Source organism: Bacillus rossius, chromosome 1 (assembly GCF_032445375.1).
Source record: "Bacillus rossius redtenbacheri isolate Brsri chromosome 1, Brsri_v3, whole genome shotgun sequence".
In the NCBI taxonomy this organism is placed as follows: domain Eukaryota; kingdom Metazoa; phylum Arthropoda; class Insecta; order Phasmatodea; family Bacillidae; genus Bacillus; species Bacillus rossius.
Window position 1 is genome coordinate 101,958,994 of NC_086330.1, and position 22,396 is coordinate 101,981,389.

The 22,396-nt window shown below is 37.3% G+C and overlaps 1 protein-coding gene across 3 annotated transcripts in view; it reads right to left on the bottom strand.

Moving 5' to 3' along the window:
- The window catches only part of LOC134540863 (alpha-1,3-mannosyl-glycoprotein 4-beta-N-acetylglucosaminyltransferase B), a 577,977-nt gene that overhangs the window by 447,656 nt on the left and 107,925 nt on the right, over nucleotides 1-22,396 (bottom strand). For 2 of the 3 annotated variants that reach the window (XM_063383897.1, XM_063383889.1), the window contains exon 1: nucleotides 10,402-10,514. Coding sequence is in view for 1 of the 3 variants with exons in the window: in XM_063383880.1 (XP_063239950.1) it covers nucleotides 12,806-12,913 (108 nt within the window). In the remaining 2 variants the exon portion in view is untranslated. Of the gene's footprint in view, nucleotides 1-10,401; nucleotides 10,515-12,805; nucleotides 12,914-22,396 lie in introns of those variants that run through there. The other variant, XM_063383880.1, reaches the window with a different exon arrangement.

Here is a 22,396-nt window from a genome sequence, read left to right on the forward strand (position 1 = left end):
CCCCCCTCCAACATTAAGCAAAATGTCAGTACTTCTTGTTAACATTTTGCGCACTTGAATAAAATTACTGTATGATTCCAATTTTTGAAGGAAAAAACTAAGAAAGATCACTGTCTAAATAATTTTTCAACGAAATTTTGCACACTTGGAGTTCAAAAATAAGAAAAAAATACTGTCTACATCTGATTATGACGATCAGAGAGGTGGTGAGATCTTTTCGAGATCAGTTTCTTCGAATGTTATCAGGTAAATTTTCAACTAAAAAAAAAAAAAAACGATTTTGTTCCTACAGAGGAATAAAATCGTGATTAAAGAAAATTGAGTCAACTTCAAAGTATTTTTATTAATAAGAAACTTTTTAAATAAAAAACAGCTCAAAAAATAAAAAAGTTTAATACTACATGACGGAAAGGCTAGACCCTAAATTTCTTACAATAAAATTTCATTGATTTCAAAATTGCTTCAACAGGAACAGTTTTACAAAAATAATTACAATACCTTGGTATGATTTGTATGGTTTAAAATATTTAAAAGTGTATTAAATTCGATGGTGGGTTAAAATATAATACATAAAAGAAAACAAAATTACGATCAACAATTGTTTCATAAAAGAAGTGAAGTGCCTATTTAAAACTGCTAATGATAATTGCAGTTTAGAGCAACCGAATCTCCAATATTTTAGTGGTTTCCAACCCGCTTGCAGTATGGGTTGGTCGAATCAAAAATTGTTTCTGACCAAAATTTAGATAATTTTCCGAATATTAACAATAGGTTAGAAAGGATTTTATACTGCGCCTCCTGAGGGAGTAAAGAATTGACTTGTCCTTCAACTTATAGTTATTTCAACCCGTTATGTAAAAATCTTTCATAGAAAAGTTTTTTATAACTTTAAACAGTTGCAATATAATTTCCACACTAAGGGATTGATAATGATTTTTCAAGTTTATCAAAAAATCTTTCCCATTTCTACTCTCTTGATTCGATTCTTCACTAAAAATTTTTATGTATCAGTCAGGAAGTAATTTGTGAAAAAATTAAGGCAGTTATCGTGACCTTAAAAACTGATATAGTTACATAAATTTATAAACAAAAGTTTGAGTTGGTTTTGGAGTATAGGGACCATGAACTGAAAAACTAGGTAGAAATGTTCCGGAAGTCGCATAATGGTATTGAGTGCAATACGTAGTCGTTCTACGAAATCTACCTAAAATAAAAGAACGTAATGCATGTCAGGTAACAGTTAACTAGTGTTTATACCATAGGGCCGTTAGTTCATTAGTTGCCTGTAGCTGAGAATGTTTATTACACAACACAGAGAACTCATTTCCCGCCAGTCTGCTAACAGCCAAAAGGAGGGCGTGTATGTGTGTGCAGGAAATTACATACATATATAATTTCTCGGGGAAAGGAAAAAGACCGGGCTTCGCAAACAAACAGCCAACTACACTCGCTACGGAACTTGAGGGAGTTATCCTGCACGCTCTCGCCATGTAATCACCCGAGAGTCTCTTGCACTTGCTGTTCATTGCACGGTCGAACAGTCTGTGTTCAGACAATCGCGGTATCATTACCACAACACGAGGTCGGGTTATGTTCATTTTACACACTTTAGAGCGTGAATAAACGCAACTGTAAAAATCTCAATTTCTAATAATTTTACAGCTCCGTGTGAAACCTGAGAACGTGTGATTAATTAACGGATACGGGTCACTATGGTCAAGCAGTAACTGTAAAACCCATCTATACAAATCTGAAGGGAAAATAATTTTTGGAAGTTTGAGTAACGATGTTTGTACTAACCAGGCTTACAAAACTAATTTGATAGCAATTATATATTGTTTCTCAAAAAATGCATACAAATTTCAAAATATATTTATCATTTAATATATATATAAAACACACCTTAAAAGAGAATTCTATCCGGGGAAACATGCATATTAGTTTATTTCCGTTAGTATTTCACCCTCTTAGGCCTGGAAACGGGACACAGACACGAAACTGAGTGTCTACAGTAGCACGCAGACGGAGACGGACCCGTACAAATTAGCTCGGCAATGCTGAGCTCTTCCGTTTACGTTGCTCCGAGCGACCAACAGAAGCCGAGTATTTGGCTACGGTGGTAGCCATGTTTGTTTATGTTCTAAATACGTTAAAAATTGTTTTAAGTAATTTACAAGAATATCTAGTGTTGTATTATTACTTTGTGATTTATTTTTATTATATTATTGTGCCCGTGCTATGATCTCGAAGCATAATATATTTTATAATTAAATTAATATTTCGTAACCTTGAAATGAAAACTCATTCGTTGCCATTTGTTACGATTGCGAGCATTGTGGAAGCAGCAGACTCGATAGTGAAATGTTCCGAGAGACTCGTCTCCTTTCCGTGTCATTGTAGAACGGACCTTAGGGTACCAGCCTCGTCAGGGGTGTATATATGCTAGTGAGACGGAATGATGAGCGCGACGCTCGCTGGTGCTTCTAGCGCTGTGTCTCCTCTATGGACTGGCGCGCAGACTTTTCGTCGTGCATAAGACTACTGTGAAATTTAAGCGGTAATTGTAACATTATATGGCATATAAATGAAGATTAAGGTAATGCACGTCTCTTAAGTCTCTTAATGTCTAAAAATGACTCTAAAAACACAGTTTAAAAACTTAATCCGAAATCAAAACTACTTTTCGTCCCTCAGCGAATGCTTAAATGCTTTCCGTAAACAGACCCCACTCCGATATCTTGTAGTTTTTGAATCGCTTTGTTTTTCCTGAACACCGTATCAGCGCCCGGCGAGACGGCAGAGCTGCGAAGCTCTGCCGGTCTCCCGAGAAAAAAAAATAATTATCGACTTGCCGTACGAAAGATGTGAGAAATAATTCCGAGCCCTGGTCTGTTATAATTAAGTCCTCACGAGAAGAGCGAGGGGGGAAGGATTGGAGCAGAAGAGTGAAACACCAGGTTATTAAGCAAAATGAGCTGTCCGGAGTATGTATATGCACGTCCCATAATTTGCCGACACGACCAAAGTTGTCGAGTGATGTGGTAATGCATGTGCATAAATTTATAATCTTATAAATGTTACAGTCAATAAAATTTTCAAAATGAAAAATAATCTTGTTAAAAATTAGTCAATAAAAAAGAGGGCGATGGTGGACTCTTTGACAATGAACGCTTACTAACGAGCCAAACTTTTTTTTTAATCAACAATTTAAAAAAAGGTGGGGTCGAATCCGGATGTTTCACAAGTCACTTTTCTTCGTGTTAATTACTCTGATACCCATTCCTTATGACCACGTAATTAAAAACACCAGTGACCCCCTATTACTATTTTAGCCAAGCTTTCCGTTTTCCTAAACCCCAAGAAATTTCTCTTCTAAATATTAGTGAGTGATAATACCAAACACACGTGCAGCCTACCACTCAAATCACGTCACTGAATAGGAAACATCACACAAGAATAAGGAGGTAATGACACGTTCCAGGTCATTTATTAATTTTATGTTTACCACAGTTACACTTGTAGACGTTTTGGCCCAACTACAATCAAATGAAAAAAATGGAGTGCATAATTTTTTGGCATAATTACCTGGCAAAGTTCAATTTTTAACATTTTTGTGCAGTGTGGATAAGGAGAACCAAAATGAATAAAAAACTTAACATTTTTGGATTTAAAGGCACGTAAATATTTTTCCACTAAGTAAAATCTAGGGTGTTCTTTAAATTAATCGAGTTATTTCCAATACAGTGATGTTATTTTTTTCATAGGCAACATCATCTAACTTTGTGAATAATTTTCAGTTAAAGGAAAATAAAGTTTTTAAAACGAAAAATATAAAGCCTCTTTAGTCAATAACAAGTATATGATTATCACAGCGGTAAATTATGTTCAGTTTACAGGAAACTACTAGTAAGTTTCACACAATACTCCGCCCATCTGAGGCAATTTAGTACGTGCAGCACTCGAACTCCCTTGACATCACGCCATTTCGGTTACTTCCTTTTCTTGTCATTACTTCTGTGTGAGGGCTTTCCTTGTAAATTCATCCCGAAAGCTCTATTGCATTTGTTGTTGATCACAAGTTTTCTCAACAGATATCAACTAAAGAATTACTAATAGCTGTAAAAAAAATCATGCAGATGATTATAATTATGATCATTTCCGTGAAAATTTGCAGATAAATAAACACGTTAGCTAGTAGTATTTCAGTACGTACTCATTAGAGATGTGTAAAATCAAACCTCGGTAACGAGCAAATACATGTTCTCATGTTGCAAATACACTCATAATACGAAAATTGCGGACACGAATTTTAAGATAGAATTGTTTTGAAAATAATGACGAGCGTGATATACACAGTGTTTTTTATCTACCTACATTTCTGAACGCGAATCAGTAGTTTCCACACCCGCCGCTAGAATTCGCTGACGGAGAAGCTAAGTCAACTCTGAAATCATTCCATTTGCAGACAGAATTTTTAAACTATATAATGAAACGGTTCCGATAAAAGCGAAACATACTTGAAAAAATACTAATCTCCAGCTTTGGTGGACTTGATTTTCGACACAAAATGTTATTAAAATGCTGCCCACCTTGTTAAAAATCATTTAAACAGCTAATAATAAAAGTTTCACTTACGCTTTGTGAACTTTGGTTCGCGCCATCCGCCACAGATGGCAGCACCGTGGTTACACATTTCCGTTCCATGCGACTTCCGTTCCATTCGCGAAATGACTCCTACCAAACGCCGTGCACCGAGAGCTAAGATGTTGCACATAAAGAAACGTTTAACAAATATCTGGTGAGAAAAGTTGTGATCTTTAAGAGTGTGAGCCCAAGCCTTAAGTCTTCTGTGACATGGTCTCAGCGAGAGTGCATAAAGTGGGACAATATTGAATAGATGTCTTCTTTTTTAGCCTTTAATATTGTAATTAGTTAAAATAGTTTTTGAGTATTAGCACATTCTGTTAATGAATGAAAAAGAAACAAAAATATTTCATTTCATAAATGTATTTATAGCTGTATTTTAATTAAGGATGCTGTGTGGCGAAAACTGTCAGCAAAGCAATTTACTCGCGTAAAGCTTGATAAAAATAACACGAAAACATTTCCGCGAGGAATTAAATACGTACTCACTGGATTAATTATGCAATACGTGTGTGTTACTTTCTGTTCCACGAGCTGGTTATTAAGTAAAACGCTAACATTACGACCTGTGTTGGTGACATCTAATAACGCATAAGCAATTAAAATTAAATTTTGAGATCGGTGATTGGAACTGTTAGAATGATTTATTTATTTATTTTATAGCACACAAAGAAAAAGTCACGGCGTGTAATTACATTAATTCACGTTGAGTGTGGACTTTAAATAACTCTGTCCACCACACATTAAATTTGAATACAAAATTGTATGACCGTTAAGTGAAAATTTTGCTATTACTGAGAATGCGTGTCCAGCACTGATGGAGTAAGGCGACTCAGTAGTTGGGGATATAGACAAAACAGGGATTGTAGAGTGATCAAGTGAAGGGGTAGGGGAGGAGTTTTTTTTTTCCTAACCTAAGTTAAAACTAAGTGTGTAAGGGAGGGGTCTAGGTAGGGAAGACTCTAAGTGCGTCTCAGGGCAAGCCCTATACGCTCTAAACATGCGGGTTTTTAACCATGCAGAAAAGGTCACGTGCATCATGTGCTAGAAGGGGATTGGCCAGCCATGGCAGACGTTTTCGCCATGACTAACTCCCCTCACTCTTAATTCTAGACTAAAACTAGATAAGTTGGGCCCAGGTAAAACCTCCATAGACAGAGGGAAAACCCTGGGCACATACATGCGGGATGCAAAGGTCATGCATTATTACAAGCAGGTGGATTACAGGAATAGAAGGATGGTCCTGGAAGAAGAGTGGGGCGTGGTAGAAGTTCTACTATGCAAGGGTGGGGCACTTGGACTTTTAGTCCGCATTGGTTTGGTCAGGTCTGGTCATTTTGGGGGCGGCTTATGCCGTTTCCCGTCGTGCTGCCAGTTAGCACTCATTGTGGCTGTGTAATATGATCGTGTAAGTGGGGCGGTCGCGAACTGTGGCGTCGGACTAGACTCCAGAGTGGTGACATAGCTTCAGGTCGACCTGTCGCCAGTAAAAGGCTAGGGGAGGAGGAAGGGTTGTGGAAGGGTGGGGTGATATGGGGTGGGTGGGGGAGAGGTTTGGGACGGGTGGGGGGAGAGGTTTGTGACGGATGGGGGGAGGGGGGAGAAGGATGAGGATATGGGAGGGGTTGGGATGAAAAAGGGATGAAGGAGGGGATGAGGAGGGGATGGGGTAGGCAGCCTATCCCGAACGCCGAGTAGAAGGGCGCGCAAGATAGACTGACAATTTTTTTTTTGTAGATTATAAAAAGTGTGAAATAAAAGGCGAATAGAAAAAATAACCAAACAATATCTATTGATATTTTTATTTTACCTACTCATGATTAGAGACCCGGAAAATTCGCGGGTTCATTTCGTGTTATTCTAAAATTCAAATAATTATACCTTAGTGCTGCTTCTGTCATTGGTTCACTGTTAATCTGGAGGACTGAGGGCCAATTAGAGACCCTCACTCATAGAAGTGTCGAATCACAGGCCATCTAGTCGAGACGACTCACAAGTCAGCAGCCAATGAACAATTGGCATTTGCCCGAGTGTGTAGAGGATATTGGAGACTATCCTGGAGGTCATTGAACCCGCGAATTTTCCGGTCTCTACTCATGATCAATTATCATACGGGTTTTGATCAATTTTATATTTTCATATTCATATTGTAAACGGATGCAAAAAAAAGTAAGCATGATACGTTTATAGGTGTCGGGAAGAGGAAAAGGAGGTTTCGTGCTGGGGCGTTTGCCCCAGCGTAGGTAAGCCTATAGTTCCGTACCTAGTTATATAAGTAGGGCAAGGGCGGTTCCTGCCCTAGTTTCTTTTAACTCTCTACTACTAACTGCCTGGCACCCCATCAGTAATCACATTCATCCATAAAATATAACACGTGTGAAATAAATGCGATAAAGTTTACGCCAAATACTAGGCTCTACAAAATAACACTCTACACAATACAGTGAGAAATAACTCTTGGATAATTACGAAATACAATTATTATGGAAACTATTTAATGTTTAAAATGCTAAAATAGGTTTCAGGTTTAATATTTAAGTAAAAATAAATTTAAAATGTAAGTTTGCAAACCACTAAATATTTTAAATGCAGAAATAAGTTTCAGGATTTATATTTATGTGAATTCTTTTACAAAAAACAAAAAAAAAACTTTACCTTCCTGTTACATGAACCATATTTTTGTACGAAATGCTGATACACACATTTCATTAATTTCCTGTTTCCGTAATAAATAAATACTCCGTAATTACGTAAGTGGATGACAAAACCAGTAATAATAACGTAAAGTCTGTAACACTGTGCAGTTGAGTTCACACGCCTCTTTGACCTCGCGCGTGGCCGACGAGAAGACCGCACGCCAGTTCCGTGCCTGGCGCGTAGAGGCTGCGAGGCGTGTGGCGCGCGAGGCACTGTCGCCCTTAGAGCACGCGACACCCTTCAGGCCAAAACACGGAAACAACGGCGAGTGAAATGTTCCGACTATTCAAAATGGCTGGTATTACGGGTGGTGAGAATTGAATAGAACCGAAATACACCATCTTGGTTTCAACAGTTTCATGGCCACAACAACTGCTTCTTTCAATCAAAATACATAATTTAATTGAATGCCTGACGTTAATGACTAAGCTTCACGCAAATAGTTTATCCTGTTAGGTTGATGGCGTTTAGAATTTTAAACTTATTTTTATGAATGACAATAACTGTTATGAAATAGTGTCAATTTGAAACTGTATCAATGTTTGTCTGATCTCTACTTTTCCATTAAAATTGAAGTGGCAAAAGAAAATTAAAACTAGTACGACTACTTACGGTTCCTACATATAAATTAAGGGTGTGGTCGAAGGGCGTGGCCAGTTTATAACAGGGGCACTTTACGTGAGTAGAGTTACCCAGGTTACTCAGGCATGAGACGACATTGGCTTACAGTCGCATGGAAGGCTTGTGGTAGCAACTGTGCGCAACATCAAACCACAATCAATACAGAGTGTTGATTATGTCACCTGCTTATCAACTAAAGTAGTATAGATACAAATATCAATGATTCTCGAACTCACGTGGCCAGTGGCTTACGCAATGTGGAGGGGGAGGTAGGGGGAAATATCCTACAAATAATGAATCAAATTTTGCCTTATTTGCGGTATGCTATTTTTGGTGATGCAGGATGAGCTGTCACAAAGCCTGGAACAACAAATTACACAGGAAATTACTCATTTTAAAATTGATGATGTTTATGTCTAACATCTTGGTGTTTAAGTAAGATTTTTTATACAAAAATCGTATTTATTTTTAATTCTCCCCTGAAAAACAAAATTCCATACCCACCTCTGCACACGGCGCCAAGATAGCTCACTCTCTGGTTCTTGCAGAAAACTTAATAGCCGATTAAGGCATATCTCGACAAAAATGTCACCTATTAAAAACTTTTAAATTATCCTTCGAGCTGGGTTTTAAAATATCCACTAAATATACAGTCCTATGTGTACGCTGCATTTTTTCTGCATTTGGCCACCATAGATAAACGATCACCACGTGAGTTTACAGACGGTGTAAGTAATTCTCTTCGGAAAATAAAAGACGCCAAGAATGAGTTATCTTCAGAGTTTAATTTGGTTGTATTTGTTACTTTAGCTTAATGTAAACTGTAGATACAAGTTGGCGTCCTTTTCGCGCGAAATCAAAAATGGAGCTCGATATTCTTGGTTGATATGACCCTCTTTTATCTAGAGAAACAACAGACGGTCCCAGTAGACCAGCAATGATCACTTAATCTGTCATTTTTTGTGACGCGCGTCAATCAGTTTCGTACTTGTACACAAACGCAATGAGAGACGTATTTCCTACTAAACGATATAAAAAAAAAACACAAAAATTACCACATCAAAAAATATAAGTAGCCTTTTAAAACATAAAAAATGTTTGGTTTCATTAATGTTTGGTTTCGTTTCATTTATTAGGCCAGAAACGTAACAATTTTTTTTGTATTTTTCAGGTTTATAATTAGTACCGATTAAGAAGAGTACAAGACGTAAACAAAGGTGCGATATAGTGTCGGTTGTCTTGCATTTAGTTATTCATTACAGTAGCTATGTTTAACAGCCAGGCACTCACGTAACACGTTGGAACCAGCACAGTAGCAGCAGTTCACCGTCCTATTGTAGCACAGCCTTTCGTGTATATGGTCATTACGAACGTTCATTGTGTTCCGAGTTTTTGGTGGTAGATGAAACAGTTAGTTTGGTGGCAGAACAAGTTGGCTGACCTTAAGTTAATCAGAGGAATTGTTTTTAAAATTCTAAGAACATAAAATTCTTAACTGCAGAGCCTACAATTTAATAATTTTACCATGTGTAAAATTGAAAAGTATAGTTTCTGAAGATGATATCATCCTCCCTTTAAAGCATTAACTTTAAAGGGGCGTCAAATAAAAACATTACGTTTGCTCAGACGCGGTTTCAGGCTAAGGGGGGAGGACAACTATTATCGTGGGCCTTGAACACTACACTTGGGCGCCACTGGTCTTCGAAGCTGTTATCAGAGTTGGCTGGCACGCAACACAGGCTCTTCCGGCGACAAGAGTTGTCCATGAGAGGCGCTCCCAGAGGTTCAGACCAGTTGGTTTCATCTTCGCGCCGCCAACCACAGGTGGGCCTACTCCCGTGTCCAGGGGCGTAACCAGGGGGGTGGTTAGGGGTTCAACCCCCCCCCCCCCTTAGCACCAAATATTTAATTAATTTCTTATTCATCACTCAAACAAATTTAATATTAAAATGAATAAAAAAATTTACCATTAAAATATTTAAATTTAAGTACCGAAAACTGCTAAAATAGCACCATTTTACACCTTAAAATCCAAATTTTCCCGGGGGGGGGGGGGCGGAATGCTTCTTAACACCCCCCATACACAAATCCTGGCTACGCCACTGCGTATCCACCGTCTACGCACCACGTCGTCGCTCCATCTCATCTGTGTTGACTTCAGAGACACGTTAATCAACCTCCAATCGTTACACACACATTCGTGGATTCCATGACCTCTAGGGCAGACTCCACAGTACCTTGTATTCATGTTATTTGGCTGCTGACTTGACAAGACGCATAAACTTGGTAGTCCGTGATTAGCTACTTTTATTGCTCGAGGAATTCTCATTTACCCAGAGTAAACGTAATGCATACTGGTACGAATTTCAACCTATCGTGAAATGAATACGCGAAATATTTCCGGTCTCTACTCATAAGACGAGAAGAACCAAGGCTTACCTCGAAATGGAACAGGCGCTTGATGGCTCGCGGTCTTCGAGCGCGGACGTCGATGCGAGCGAAGTGACTCACGTACACACACGAACAACAGCCCGCGAGAGCGAGGCGCCGACTGAACCAGCCGGAGCCGGCTGCGTTTTCACTTGTTGCTGGCGGGGAGATGATTTCGGGTGGGGGTCGCGGCGGAGGGGAGGGTGGAACACGGGAAGGGGGGTCACCGATGGAGGGGAGATGGCCGCGGGACAAACGCCCCGCTATAGCGCATCTCAGCCTTAGATTGCAGTGTGCATTTAAATGTTCATTGCATTTTTTCTCTTTTCAATGCATGATTTCTGCTATTAGCGCTGGCCTTGTTTCGGTGTGCTCTGTTGCAGGTGCACGCCTAAGAATGCAAAGGTTTCACACAAGTTTGTAATGTAATGAAAATGTGTTTAATGTATCGGAAAAATTATATTTAGTGAGGTAAAATTTGGAATGAGAATCATGGAAATACATTTTCTGTGTGTGTATTTCATCGAAGTCATCATATGATAATTTCCATTTTTTTTTTTTTTTTAAGGAGATGTAGTTGAAAGACGAAATCTTGGGTTCAGCCATTTTTTAATTAACATTTTGTTAACATCATTAAATTTTAAGAAGTTTGACTTTCTTAGGTATTGCACATACTCTTATGGAATACCGTTTCATTAATTGTGACTGACTTCTACAAAAGTTGCTCCTGTGAAATGATTTAATTTTTTTTTCTGTCAGAATGACTACAACTGTAATAATACTGTTAGTGGACACTATTTTATGGTCTTAGAAAAATCAAGAAATAGTATAATTAAAAATATATTAAACATATTATGGTTAACGATGGTACACAAACTAAGACTTTTAATGTTAACAAGCTGGGTAGCATCAGTCTGGCAACAGTGTTCGCCAGCTACTGTGCACTGCAATCCAAGCGTGAGACAGGCTGTAGACCAGGGAGGTCGCCAGGGAAGATATCGCCTTGCCGGTAGGACCAGGTTCAAAATACAAGGTGCATCGCCGAGTGGATGCCGTCAGCTGTTTACAGGCCAACATCCAAGTGTGGTGCCAGCCCGTGAATCAACGTTCCAAACAAATAAACAGCCCTCAAAAAAAACTAACTCGACCCAGAGATATTGGAAAAGTCCAAATGGAGGACGCGCTAGCGAAAATAAACCAAGCCAGATAGTTCCCTGGACAACGGCCGGACATTTTCTCTTCCCAATATGGCGGTCACAGGATCCACTCAATGCTTTCTTATGGATTAAAAAAAGGGTTTTTTCAATACAACGCAAATGCTATATAATTTAGCTTTAATTACCCTCCCCCCGTACCGATTCAATTTTTTTGATGACAGAGTTTTCATGAGGGATTGGCCAGACATGCGTTACTACACTGTTGGAAATTACAGTAAATTTACGGACTTTGAAACTAAGAATTCAACTGAAATAAACGAAGAGTTCTTTTCTTAGTAATTTAACATAACTGAACCATCGAAAAAACTATGCCGTATTTATACTTCCGTGTTGCATGTTCCGTTTTAAAAAAACTAAACATACACATTGACAAATTAAGATTTTTTTTTAAACTGTAGACTTAATCAGTGTTTTAATATTTTGTTAATATACCAAGAATATTCTTTTGTATTTATGTTAAAAGTAAGTGAATATAGTGTCCGCAAATTTTAGAAGAAAGCCGTAAATGTACGAATATCACTGAATAATTTGTAACAAGTGTTCTTCGTAAATGGGAAATTTTTTAACTGTTTTCAGGGTGACTGTGTGAAGCCGCTTGTTGTTCAGCTCATAGTCTGCGTCTAGCTGGTCAGACGCCCAAAACATTGGCTGAAGTGCAGTTTTGTCGCTGTGGGTAAAAACAATTTTAATTGACGGTATTTTTATGTAAATGAATGTGTTTAACGAATGATATTCTAAAGCATACTTACTAACCAACATCATAAGGCATTTGATCCAGGGGCGTAGCCAGGGGGGGGGGGTTAAGGGTTCAAACCCCCTCCCTTTAGCACCAAATATTTAAATAATTTCTTATTCATCACTCAAACAAACTTCATATTAAAATTAATAAAATGTTTACCATTACAATATTTAAATTTAAGTTCCGAAAACTGCTAAAATAGCACTATTTTACACCTTAAAATCCAAATTTTCCCGGGGAGGACCCCCCCACCCCCCGCTTAAATACGGGGGGGGGGGGGTCATGCTTCTTAACACCCCCCATACACAAATTCTGGCTACGCCACTGATGTGATCAAGAACCATTTACGCAATGTTCTGGGCGTTACAATATGGCAGGGCTGAGGTGACAAACTACGTGACAGCATGCCGTCTCCTGACAGCTCGTGACTCCGCGGTGCACAGGATGGCGCACTGACCTGGACGAGGCCCGCGGGGGGTCGAGCCCATGTTCACCAGGCCGGCGGGCGCGGCGCGCTGTCCGGGCCCGTGCGTCCATCCCCATTCCTCTGCACTGCGTCCTGTTCCTGCCAGGCAGGTTTACAAACACGTTCAAGCGGGTGCGATACTCGTAACATTATGCCAGTTATAGCAATTAAAAAAACAATTCTACATCTTTGGTAGGATTTTGCTCATCAACGAATTAGACCAAGATTTTACATTACTATATGTTATGTATCAGCTTGAAAGTTATTTATGTAAAATTACGACAGTTATATATACACACATACATACACACAATGATATTCCACTCATACTTTATTTATAATGAAGAATATTCTTGCAATACGGTAAATAAGAGTTAAACGACATTTGAACTTAGTTTGATGTTAATTAACATCCTGTCGTTTGAACTAATCATAGTTATTATTTTATAAACTATCAACAGATCATTTTGTAGTGATGTGTCGAAACCAATTTTTCTCAAATAAAAATATCGAATTCGATGTCAGGAATAAAATGATATAGAAAGTATTATTTGCCAACTACAGTGAGTAGATACTGATATCCCCTTCCTCAAATATTTTTGACGCGATAACGTCTTATAAATCGATGAATGTCGTCTGCACGCACGAAAAAGCATGACTCATTGTCACGTTCCGCCTGAGCCGAGCGTGCAAGAACCGGCCAACCACCGTGCGAGAAAATCTTCTATAATATCAAACATGTTAAGGCGGGCTTTTTAACTAATTGTTCGTGATTATATTTAAAAAAATTATTTTAATTAAATTTGCAAAAACTGTAAATAATATTTGAAAATTAAAAAGTATGCAATTTTTCATCAATGTTTTCTTATGACGTTATCACGTAAAATTATCGTCCGTAAACCGACTTTACAGACACCCCCTTTTATTGGAACTTTTTTCCTTGATATTCAAATCTACTGATTACTTAAGAATTTGTGGTATGCGAGGACTTGATTAATCAATTTTAATGAAGAAGTATGTAACAACAAAAATTATATCTGTAGATTAATTCTGTTGGAGGAGCTGATCTCAAGGTCAGGTTCTTTGCCTTACCTAATTTTAAAAAAAAGGCCTCGGCTTCTGCAAACGACCCACTTCACGCTGTGTTGATCTGACCTCCCTCGACATTGGTAATGCTGTTTATTTCATGTCTGCGGTTTTTGCGACTGGGCAAGCCTGTCTTCCGGATACATTTTGATGTCAAGGACATTTTTTTTCCAAAGTTGCCGATGTTCGTTCTGCAGCACGCTTCGTCGCACTGGCAGACTCTGACGTCTTCGGAATTTGCATATTTTGATGCGCTTCATCCATAAAAAATGGGATATCATTCTTGACAGAACAACGGGTTGTAGTGTTAGAACCATATTTAAAGACCAACCGAGGACTTTTTATCTTATTGACAACTGAATGCTTTTACTTATAGTTACGGTTCCTGCAGACACGAATTTTATATCGATTGGTTTCCTAAATTGTTTTGCTTCTATAATGTCGTGTTTTTGCTAATGACTTTTAATAAATTTACATGACTATAGTTTAATATTCATAAAAAGGTTTTAAAAATTAATAATAACAGTTTATTTAATGGGTTTCATAAACTAAAAGACTTATTTATTTTTCAATCCTAGAATGAATTGAGAGCATGAAATGTGTGGTATGAAATTTTCAATTAACTTTTTGTATGTAAATTTTGTAGTAAAATCCTTAATAGAGTTATTCGTAAATTTTACCGAAACCCTTAAAAAAAACAATCATATCTTCGTAATTATAAGGAAACTAAATTTATAATGATTTAAGTCTGATTAAAAAAAAATTACCAAAACTTTTACATACGAAAAATTAATTTTAAACTGTAAATTCCAAGATTACATGTTGATAGGTCATGCTAGGAATAGACATATAAAATGGTCTCTAAGTTTCTCAAAATCACTAAATAATAGCATAAAAAATTGATTATAAATTTACAAATTATGAATTTATTTAAAATCACTAGCAAAAACACGGGGATGAGCGGAGTGTCTTGGGTTGTGTGGAATACACCCCTGTTAAATAGGTTTAGAATTGAATTAAAACTATTCTTTGGGCGTACGACATTGTTAGTTTATACTGCGTTGTCATACAGTGCAAACTATCACTGCAGTACATACAAGAAATTGTTTTAAATCTATCTTTCCCATCACACATGGTAGAGAGTCGTATAGCCTATTACAAGTACAGTGGGTTCCATACCCGATTAGTGAGATTTGCTGCAATTGGGTCGCGAACTCCGAAGGTCTCCTGGTCAAAGCTAGATAGGGCATGAGCATCCAGCGACCGAAGCTGTAAGTGCAGATCCGTGTCAAATATGTACAATAAATGGAGTGTTTAAGAAACCGTACAGGCATGCAGTAGTACATATTATGACTCCCAAGGCTAAAGCAATACTTAACCGATAAGCACGAAGATCTAGAGATCCAGAGATCCAGAATCCCGCCCAATAAGATCTTGACCTGCCCCCTACCTAACCCCTCTCTTTCCCCACCCCCTTCCTTCCCGAGTTTACTCAGGTGGTTTACTCGGACCAATACAGTAAGGGGTCAGGAATAATAACACATGCGGAAGGGTTTACAAATGTTAAGAACATACCTTTTACGATTTTTCTACTGGTCTAAACACTAATTTAGAAAACTTAAATGCTGAAAACCAGAGTAGTCAGCCTTTCCTCCTTTTCTAAGAAAAAAAAATGAACGTGGTTTTGGTTACAGAAATTCGAAAAGCCTGAATAAAGTTTTGGGCTCGCAAAAACACTTAGGTACACCAAGAGGGTACGAACTCACATCCACCAGTTACAAGCACACCTCTCTACAAGTCTACTTCATTACAAGAGAAACTATTCTGTTTCAAACTAAAGTTGGAGGACTCACACTTTGTTTTTATAAGCTAGAAAATTCTACACCATGCAAACAACCCTAAAACTAAAGTTTATATTTTCAACCGACAGATAAATTAAAAATGTAAAACACAGCAAAGCACAAGCCGTTGAAAAAAACAAACAGAAGTTCTGAGCTACAAAACCGTAAGGGATATTATGTACACACACACCATACATACATATAAAGAATTTCCACACCGAGGCCTCTCTAGACGAGATGAAGAGAGAGAGAGAGAGAGAGAGAGAGAGATGCAAAGAGGGGAGCAAAGCTAGGAGAAGCTGACAACATGCAAAGTATGGAGATAATCGTCAGCACGGTTCGGGAAACGGGCGTCGTCGGAAAAAGAATATCCAAGCAGGAACCTACGGATCTTCAGACAAAAGGAGGGGAGAAAAAAATGTTTAACGGAGCACGAAATAATTTCCGCCCCGCAAAACATCCCTCCTTTGGTTAGAAAAAAAAAAGTATTCTAAAACTCTAAGCCCTTGCGTTGGGGTGGTGATTAAGTTCGTGGTTAAGAACCAAGATCAAAGCCACTAGTCTCAAATTCTCAGTGACGAAACAGGTTCCGTTTTCCCCAGGAGTTCGTACGAAACAGTGCGCAGATTTTGTGTAGTTATAGTTGAGCCTCGTTTAAGTAAACCGTTGAGCATGTGTAGGAGTGTGTGTGTGTAGGTGTGTGTATGTGTGTATATATATATATATACACACACACACAGGGCCGGTGCAAGGTAAATTGGTGCCCTAGGCGGAAAACCTTAATTGCCACCCCCCCACCCCCCCCCCCCCGTTTCGCCGGACACCCAAAAAAAATTTCCTTGCCTCAAAATACATCACGTAAGCCTAAGATTTTGTCAACAATCAAATGTAAGCAGGCTTGTGTTTTTTTTTAACTGTTTTACTTATTACAAATCATAAACAGGTCACCGTGGACTTTAATTACTTATATCATAAAAACATTCCAAACTGTACAAAAATCCATTTTCATCTAGTTTCAATAATCGTTAAACATATTATATAAGCTGTTATGTGTCGTGCTGCGCCGCCCCCAGCTACTTGGCGCCCTAGACGGTTGCCTAGTTCGCCTATATGGACGCGCCGGCCCTATATATATATATATATATATATATATATATATATATATATATACATACATATACATATACATATATATATACATATATATATACACATAAACACATACATACACACACTGAGATTATTATTTAAATCGTCAAGAAAATTAAATTTAAAAAAAAATCTGATTTTGAAAAAATCTCTTCGGGGTGAAAACTGACTCCACACTTCCCCTTTTTTTGGAGCCTCCGCATATCAAATGTCACGACTACGGGTCTCACGGACTCCGCGCTACCATTGAATATATATAATGTATAGAAGTCGCGAGCCCAGGTTAAATTTTCTGTCCGGTTTCTCAGAAGAATTGTTGTAGTTCCAAGCTCCGCCGCTGCGATCGCTTTCATCGCTGGGTATCGGCCGTATACGCCCCTGGTGGTATTTGGCAGAACTTGTGGCATCATCCTTCACCCCCCCCCCCCAGTCACCCTCCGAAAATCCAAGACCAACGATTCAAATTACCCTGCAGGTCTTATCAGCATCGTTAGGCGACCTTGAAGAGGAGCTTCCCTTACCGTCGCTTTGAGAATGATGAAATCACAAAAGAAGCTTGCCACGGAAATCACTGAATGATGGGATTCTGTACCCGAGTGAAGTGAAAATTAGCTATTAAAACTATGTATTGGGCCAATAGTCAGTGTTCCGTTCAAAATATGGTTTTATTTTAAAAGTAAAATACTTATTTAAACTATATTTCGCGTTTGTACAAATTTACTTTTAGATATTGGCAAGGAAAATCAACGTACCTTAAACAACCTTCTTTTATTCAACGTTATCTATTAGTAGTAAAAGGGGTAGATATTATTTTAAAAAATAAAACAAATGGAACCCACTAAATCAGTATTGGCAAGATATATATAAATTCAATAATAAAATACGCATATTAAATTTTTTTGTATTTAACTTTTTTCGTTAATAAAATTCAGGATTTTGGTTTAATTGGTTTACGTATATTGCTATATTTTCTAAATCACATAGAAAAGGGAAAAGAGTACATCAGTAAAAATTTAGTTTAAGTAATACTAGCCATACCAAAAAATCAATATGCGAGATAAAAAAATTTGGTAACCGCTCTACATTTCAAATAAAAATGCATTGGTTTCATGAATACTGAAATATATGCGTAATAAGGCATATTATGTTATTATCCTAAGCATGACTATAACTAAAAAAATTACAGTAATTTAAAACGATGGCAGTCTTAACATACAATAAGTGCGCGAGTCTTAGTTTATATTTTAATTGGCTTCTTCGTCAGATGGAAAAGAGTTAAGATTTCATCAAGGAAAAATATATTCTCAAAGTCACTAAACCGGGAGATACAAAATAAGGTAGGTACTTCATTTTAAATAAAAGTTAAAATAGGCTTACGCTAAACCAATTAAAAATAAGTCGTAAAAATATTTTTATTTATTAAATATGTTCTATACTTGACAGTTCTTTGTGTATAATTCTTCAAAAATCTTTGGAATTTAATACATACTTTTCTTAAAATGGTAGAATATCAGCAATACCCGGAAATTACGTGAGCAAAGCCACGGGTTATTAGATATACTTTTACTATAAAATAAAAACAACTATACATTTGTAGTTAACGAATGTGATATTTTGTTTATTGCTTCACAAAATTCATTTGCCAGTCTCAAATTTCATCGTACCACTTGTCAGAAATGTCACCAAAAATGAGAGATAGATTTTTTTTGACGAATTTCAATTACGAGGAAACCTTTCGCAAGATTTTTTTCTTCGCAGTAGTCACTGGGACACCATTAATTTAAATCCACTAAGATAATAAAATTGTATGTATAATGATTTGTTTTTGTATATTTATATAACTTCCCAACCAATTTTTAATGATTTTCATGTGAGTAAAAACTTGTAAAGCAATTTAATTAACTGTGTCATAATTCTTCTGATTAGATGGAAATACAAACTTTTCATCCGTAATATACGATGATAAAATATATTTATTATTGCAAAATAGTATTCACTGTTCAAATGCAAATTTAAATAGATTATTCATACATGTTTCCTGCTAATTAATGGTTTAACATAATAATTTTTAGTATAAAATCCTTTTTCTCTTGTGTTAAAATGGGTTGCTAAAATGAGGAATTATAAATATATCACTTACTAAGTCCGTGCACAGATTTACACAAAACAGCAATGTGGATAATCTTTTTTGGTAGTTTATAATTTTCTGCCCTGAATAACATGAATTTGGTTGAATTCATACCAAAGTGAATTTTTTTGAACAACTTAAATTGATGTCATTAATAAATATTTATTTTATATTAAAAATCCACAAACTGTTTTTAAAATATAATATTTATCACGCCAGATGGAATAATAAATAAAAATAGCTCTTATATGTTGTCTATGTTTAAATAATTGTATTATATTTCATGGAAATAATATTTACCTTTCGGTTATTAAAATAAAATATATTTGTATTCAAAATACTTGCGCATCGTTTTTACGAGCATAACTTGTGTATCTAACCTCAAAGCAAGGAATATAAAGAGTGGCAACTCAATGCTATAACAAAAACTCTTATTTTCTTTGGAGATCCGGGAAATGTGAGTTATTTATAAGCAACTTAACATAGTAAATCGTTAACTTTTCAGATCTATGTTGGCAAAATTGATTTTTTTAGTGGTCATTCCTTACTGGGAATATTCACCATATAACGTTTAAGATTATTTATTTTGAATTACGAAACAACCAAAACATTATGTAAAAATGCTTCATCTTATGTTAAAAGAAAATATAAACTGCATAGCCACAAAGTATGACATCATACCATTAGTTTCAGTTACTAATAACATTACGTGCACGCGTTTGAACAGTCATCGCAGCCATAGTTGTTTCATAGCTACCAAAATCATTCAACGTTGTCAAGAATTATTCCAAATTATGTTTTGCCATTTTACTCAATGCGCCACTCCGTTAACACAACATTTTATAAATTCTGAACTACGAATGTCACTATTTTTTTTTTTTACGTTATTACGTTTAAGAAATTTCTGTAGTTTTCTTATAATTAAAACTTAAATTTTGATGTTGGCATCTTTTAACCGCACTTTTATTTCGGTGGCCGTACTCCTCCAATTCAGTTGCTCCCGCCCGTATCTAAGCGCTCGGATTTCAACAAAAGGCACCGCCTCTCGATAGAGTGAGACAGAGAATTACGCGCATGACCTTGAAAAAAGCGACGCCACAGCGCTCTGGCGTGGAAGCTGGTAACTACGAGCACCCTCTTGTGGAAAGAAGAGCTGTCTAGCGGCGGAGCTAACAACTACCACAGTTTTGGATCCGAAAATTGGAATAATAAATCCTATCCCCTCGCGACTTCTATAAGTTATATATATTCAATGGCGCTACGCGAACCACAGACAAACTCTCATTTTATTAACATAGACAGATAGAAGATAGATATAAGATTAGTCCGACGAGTTGGTTCAGAGGTTAGAGATCTTGAACCAGGTGTTCTGAGTTAGATTCCCAGCTGCACGCATGAAAAAATAACCATAGCAAAGTTTGTACAAAGTTACAAGTTTTTTTTTTCTCTGTGGATGAGCCAAGAGGTTCCGCCTTTAAACTCGGTGGGGATATTGCATTCCTCGGGGGCCTGTGGGGGCAAGAGGAACCCGGGACCCTTTGTGGACGGGATAAGGAGCGCCCTCCGAAGTCGCCTCAGGTCGTTGGGTCGTGACGACGACCAAGTCCGCATCTTCCCCCTCCTACTGACGGGTCTCCCCCCCCCCTCCTGTGAATCGCTCGATAAACATGCAAAACATCCCTCCCCATCAACAGCCTCGTGCCTGGAATATCCCAAATAACATGTTTCATCTGGCCATAAAGCATGTTGATAAGGAACCTCATATGTTTGAGGCTCAACTAAAAACGTCACGTCATTAATGAAATGTTATTATAGTTGAAATTTAAAAAAAAAGGAGCAGTTCGGGTATTTTGTGAAAACGTCGTGATAAAATCATAACAAGTGTTTTGTATTTTATCACTGTTTTCTGTATTGCCTTCCAACGACGCCTGCACATGATCCGTAGTCTTTTGTACTGTCGCTGGCCGCTGTATGTCCGACGGGCTAGCTACGTAATCGCTTTGCGCCGTTTTATTTATTTCCTTTTCGATGCTGCCTTAGCTCTCGCATTCGCTCGGCTCTTACCTTTTTAGGACTTTTTGGATTCCTTTCGACGCGAGCTATCCCCTGACTTGCGTTTTCAATAATTTCGAACATATTTACGAATCATATGAGACGGCATCTTTAATTATTTTGTAATTTTCAATTTATTACCGATTTTCACTTATATCCTGGTGAATATTTGGCTCCATTGAAGTGCCCCGCAAGCTCTCACAGTAGCCCAGCTACACACGTTTCCACCTACGCCGAGTCATAACTTCACACAAAGCTAATTCGTAACAATAACGCGCATGCGTCTACACTGGTACGATGACGTCACATGCAAAAAAAAATACTGCGCGACAAACACGTACATACATGAGCTATCCGTTATAGGATCAACCATTTTTGACGCATTATTAGTTTCGTAGTTTTTAGCGATTAAAATCTGACGGTATTGTGTCATACAATAATAATCCAGGCAAACGGTGTCAAAAAAGGCCTCTCGTTGCAAAAAATCCAGTAGTCGGTTTTACTATCATTCCTTATGTTTTCTGGGGTGCTATATCCGAATATGGAGTTATCCAACATTTCCTGGTGCGTTTAGAGATGTTCGCAAAAAACAGCACTTTATTTTTGTTTTTCACTTATAATTTCAACAATATATGTGGTAGCGAAAAACTCATTCTTACCGGTTTTAAAAACGACTAAATGTGCCACAATCTGAGCTCAAGAGCAGCTCTGTACGTCCCGCAGTTCTCGAGATACAGCACTTCAAACATTGGTCATTTTTTCCCAAAAGTGAAATATTAAGTTTGAGTCAAAATTTAAGTCATATATTGGGGAACATACTGATCCTACGACGAAAATTGTCAGAAGTTAAGTTGTAGCAATTCTATATAAATTTAATTCTAGTCTGTAGATCCAACAATTGACTCATAATTTGAATTATAGCAAAAAAAGAGGAAATTAGTTTTTGGGATGATTTAACCTAAACCCTTTCCATGACTTGAAAATATCTCTAAAAATGTAGACCTTTCTTTTGCACAGCTTAATATGTTCTATTATAGTCATCATATATAAAAATATTTACATTATAATATATCATATTATAATATTATTGTATAATATTATAAGCATTTAGATATTAAGGTATTATTATATTTCTACAATAAGTAGTCCAAATTAAGGAAAGATGTGTGGGTAGAACCCCCGAAGTCTCCAACTCATTCTCTTGTGCACACGCCAGGTGATCGTCCTCGAGGAAGTGGAGCCTACTGCACTTATTGAACACAAACGATTCGTCTGTACAAACATCCTAATGTCAGTCACATTCAGAGCTAAATTATAATTATGTTT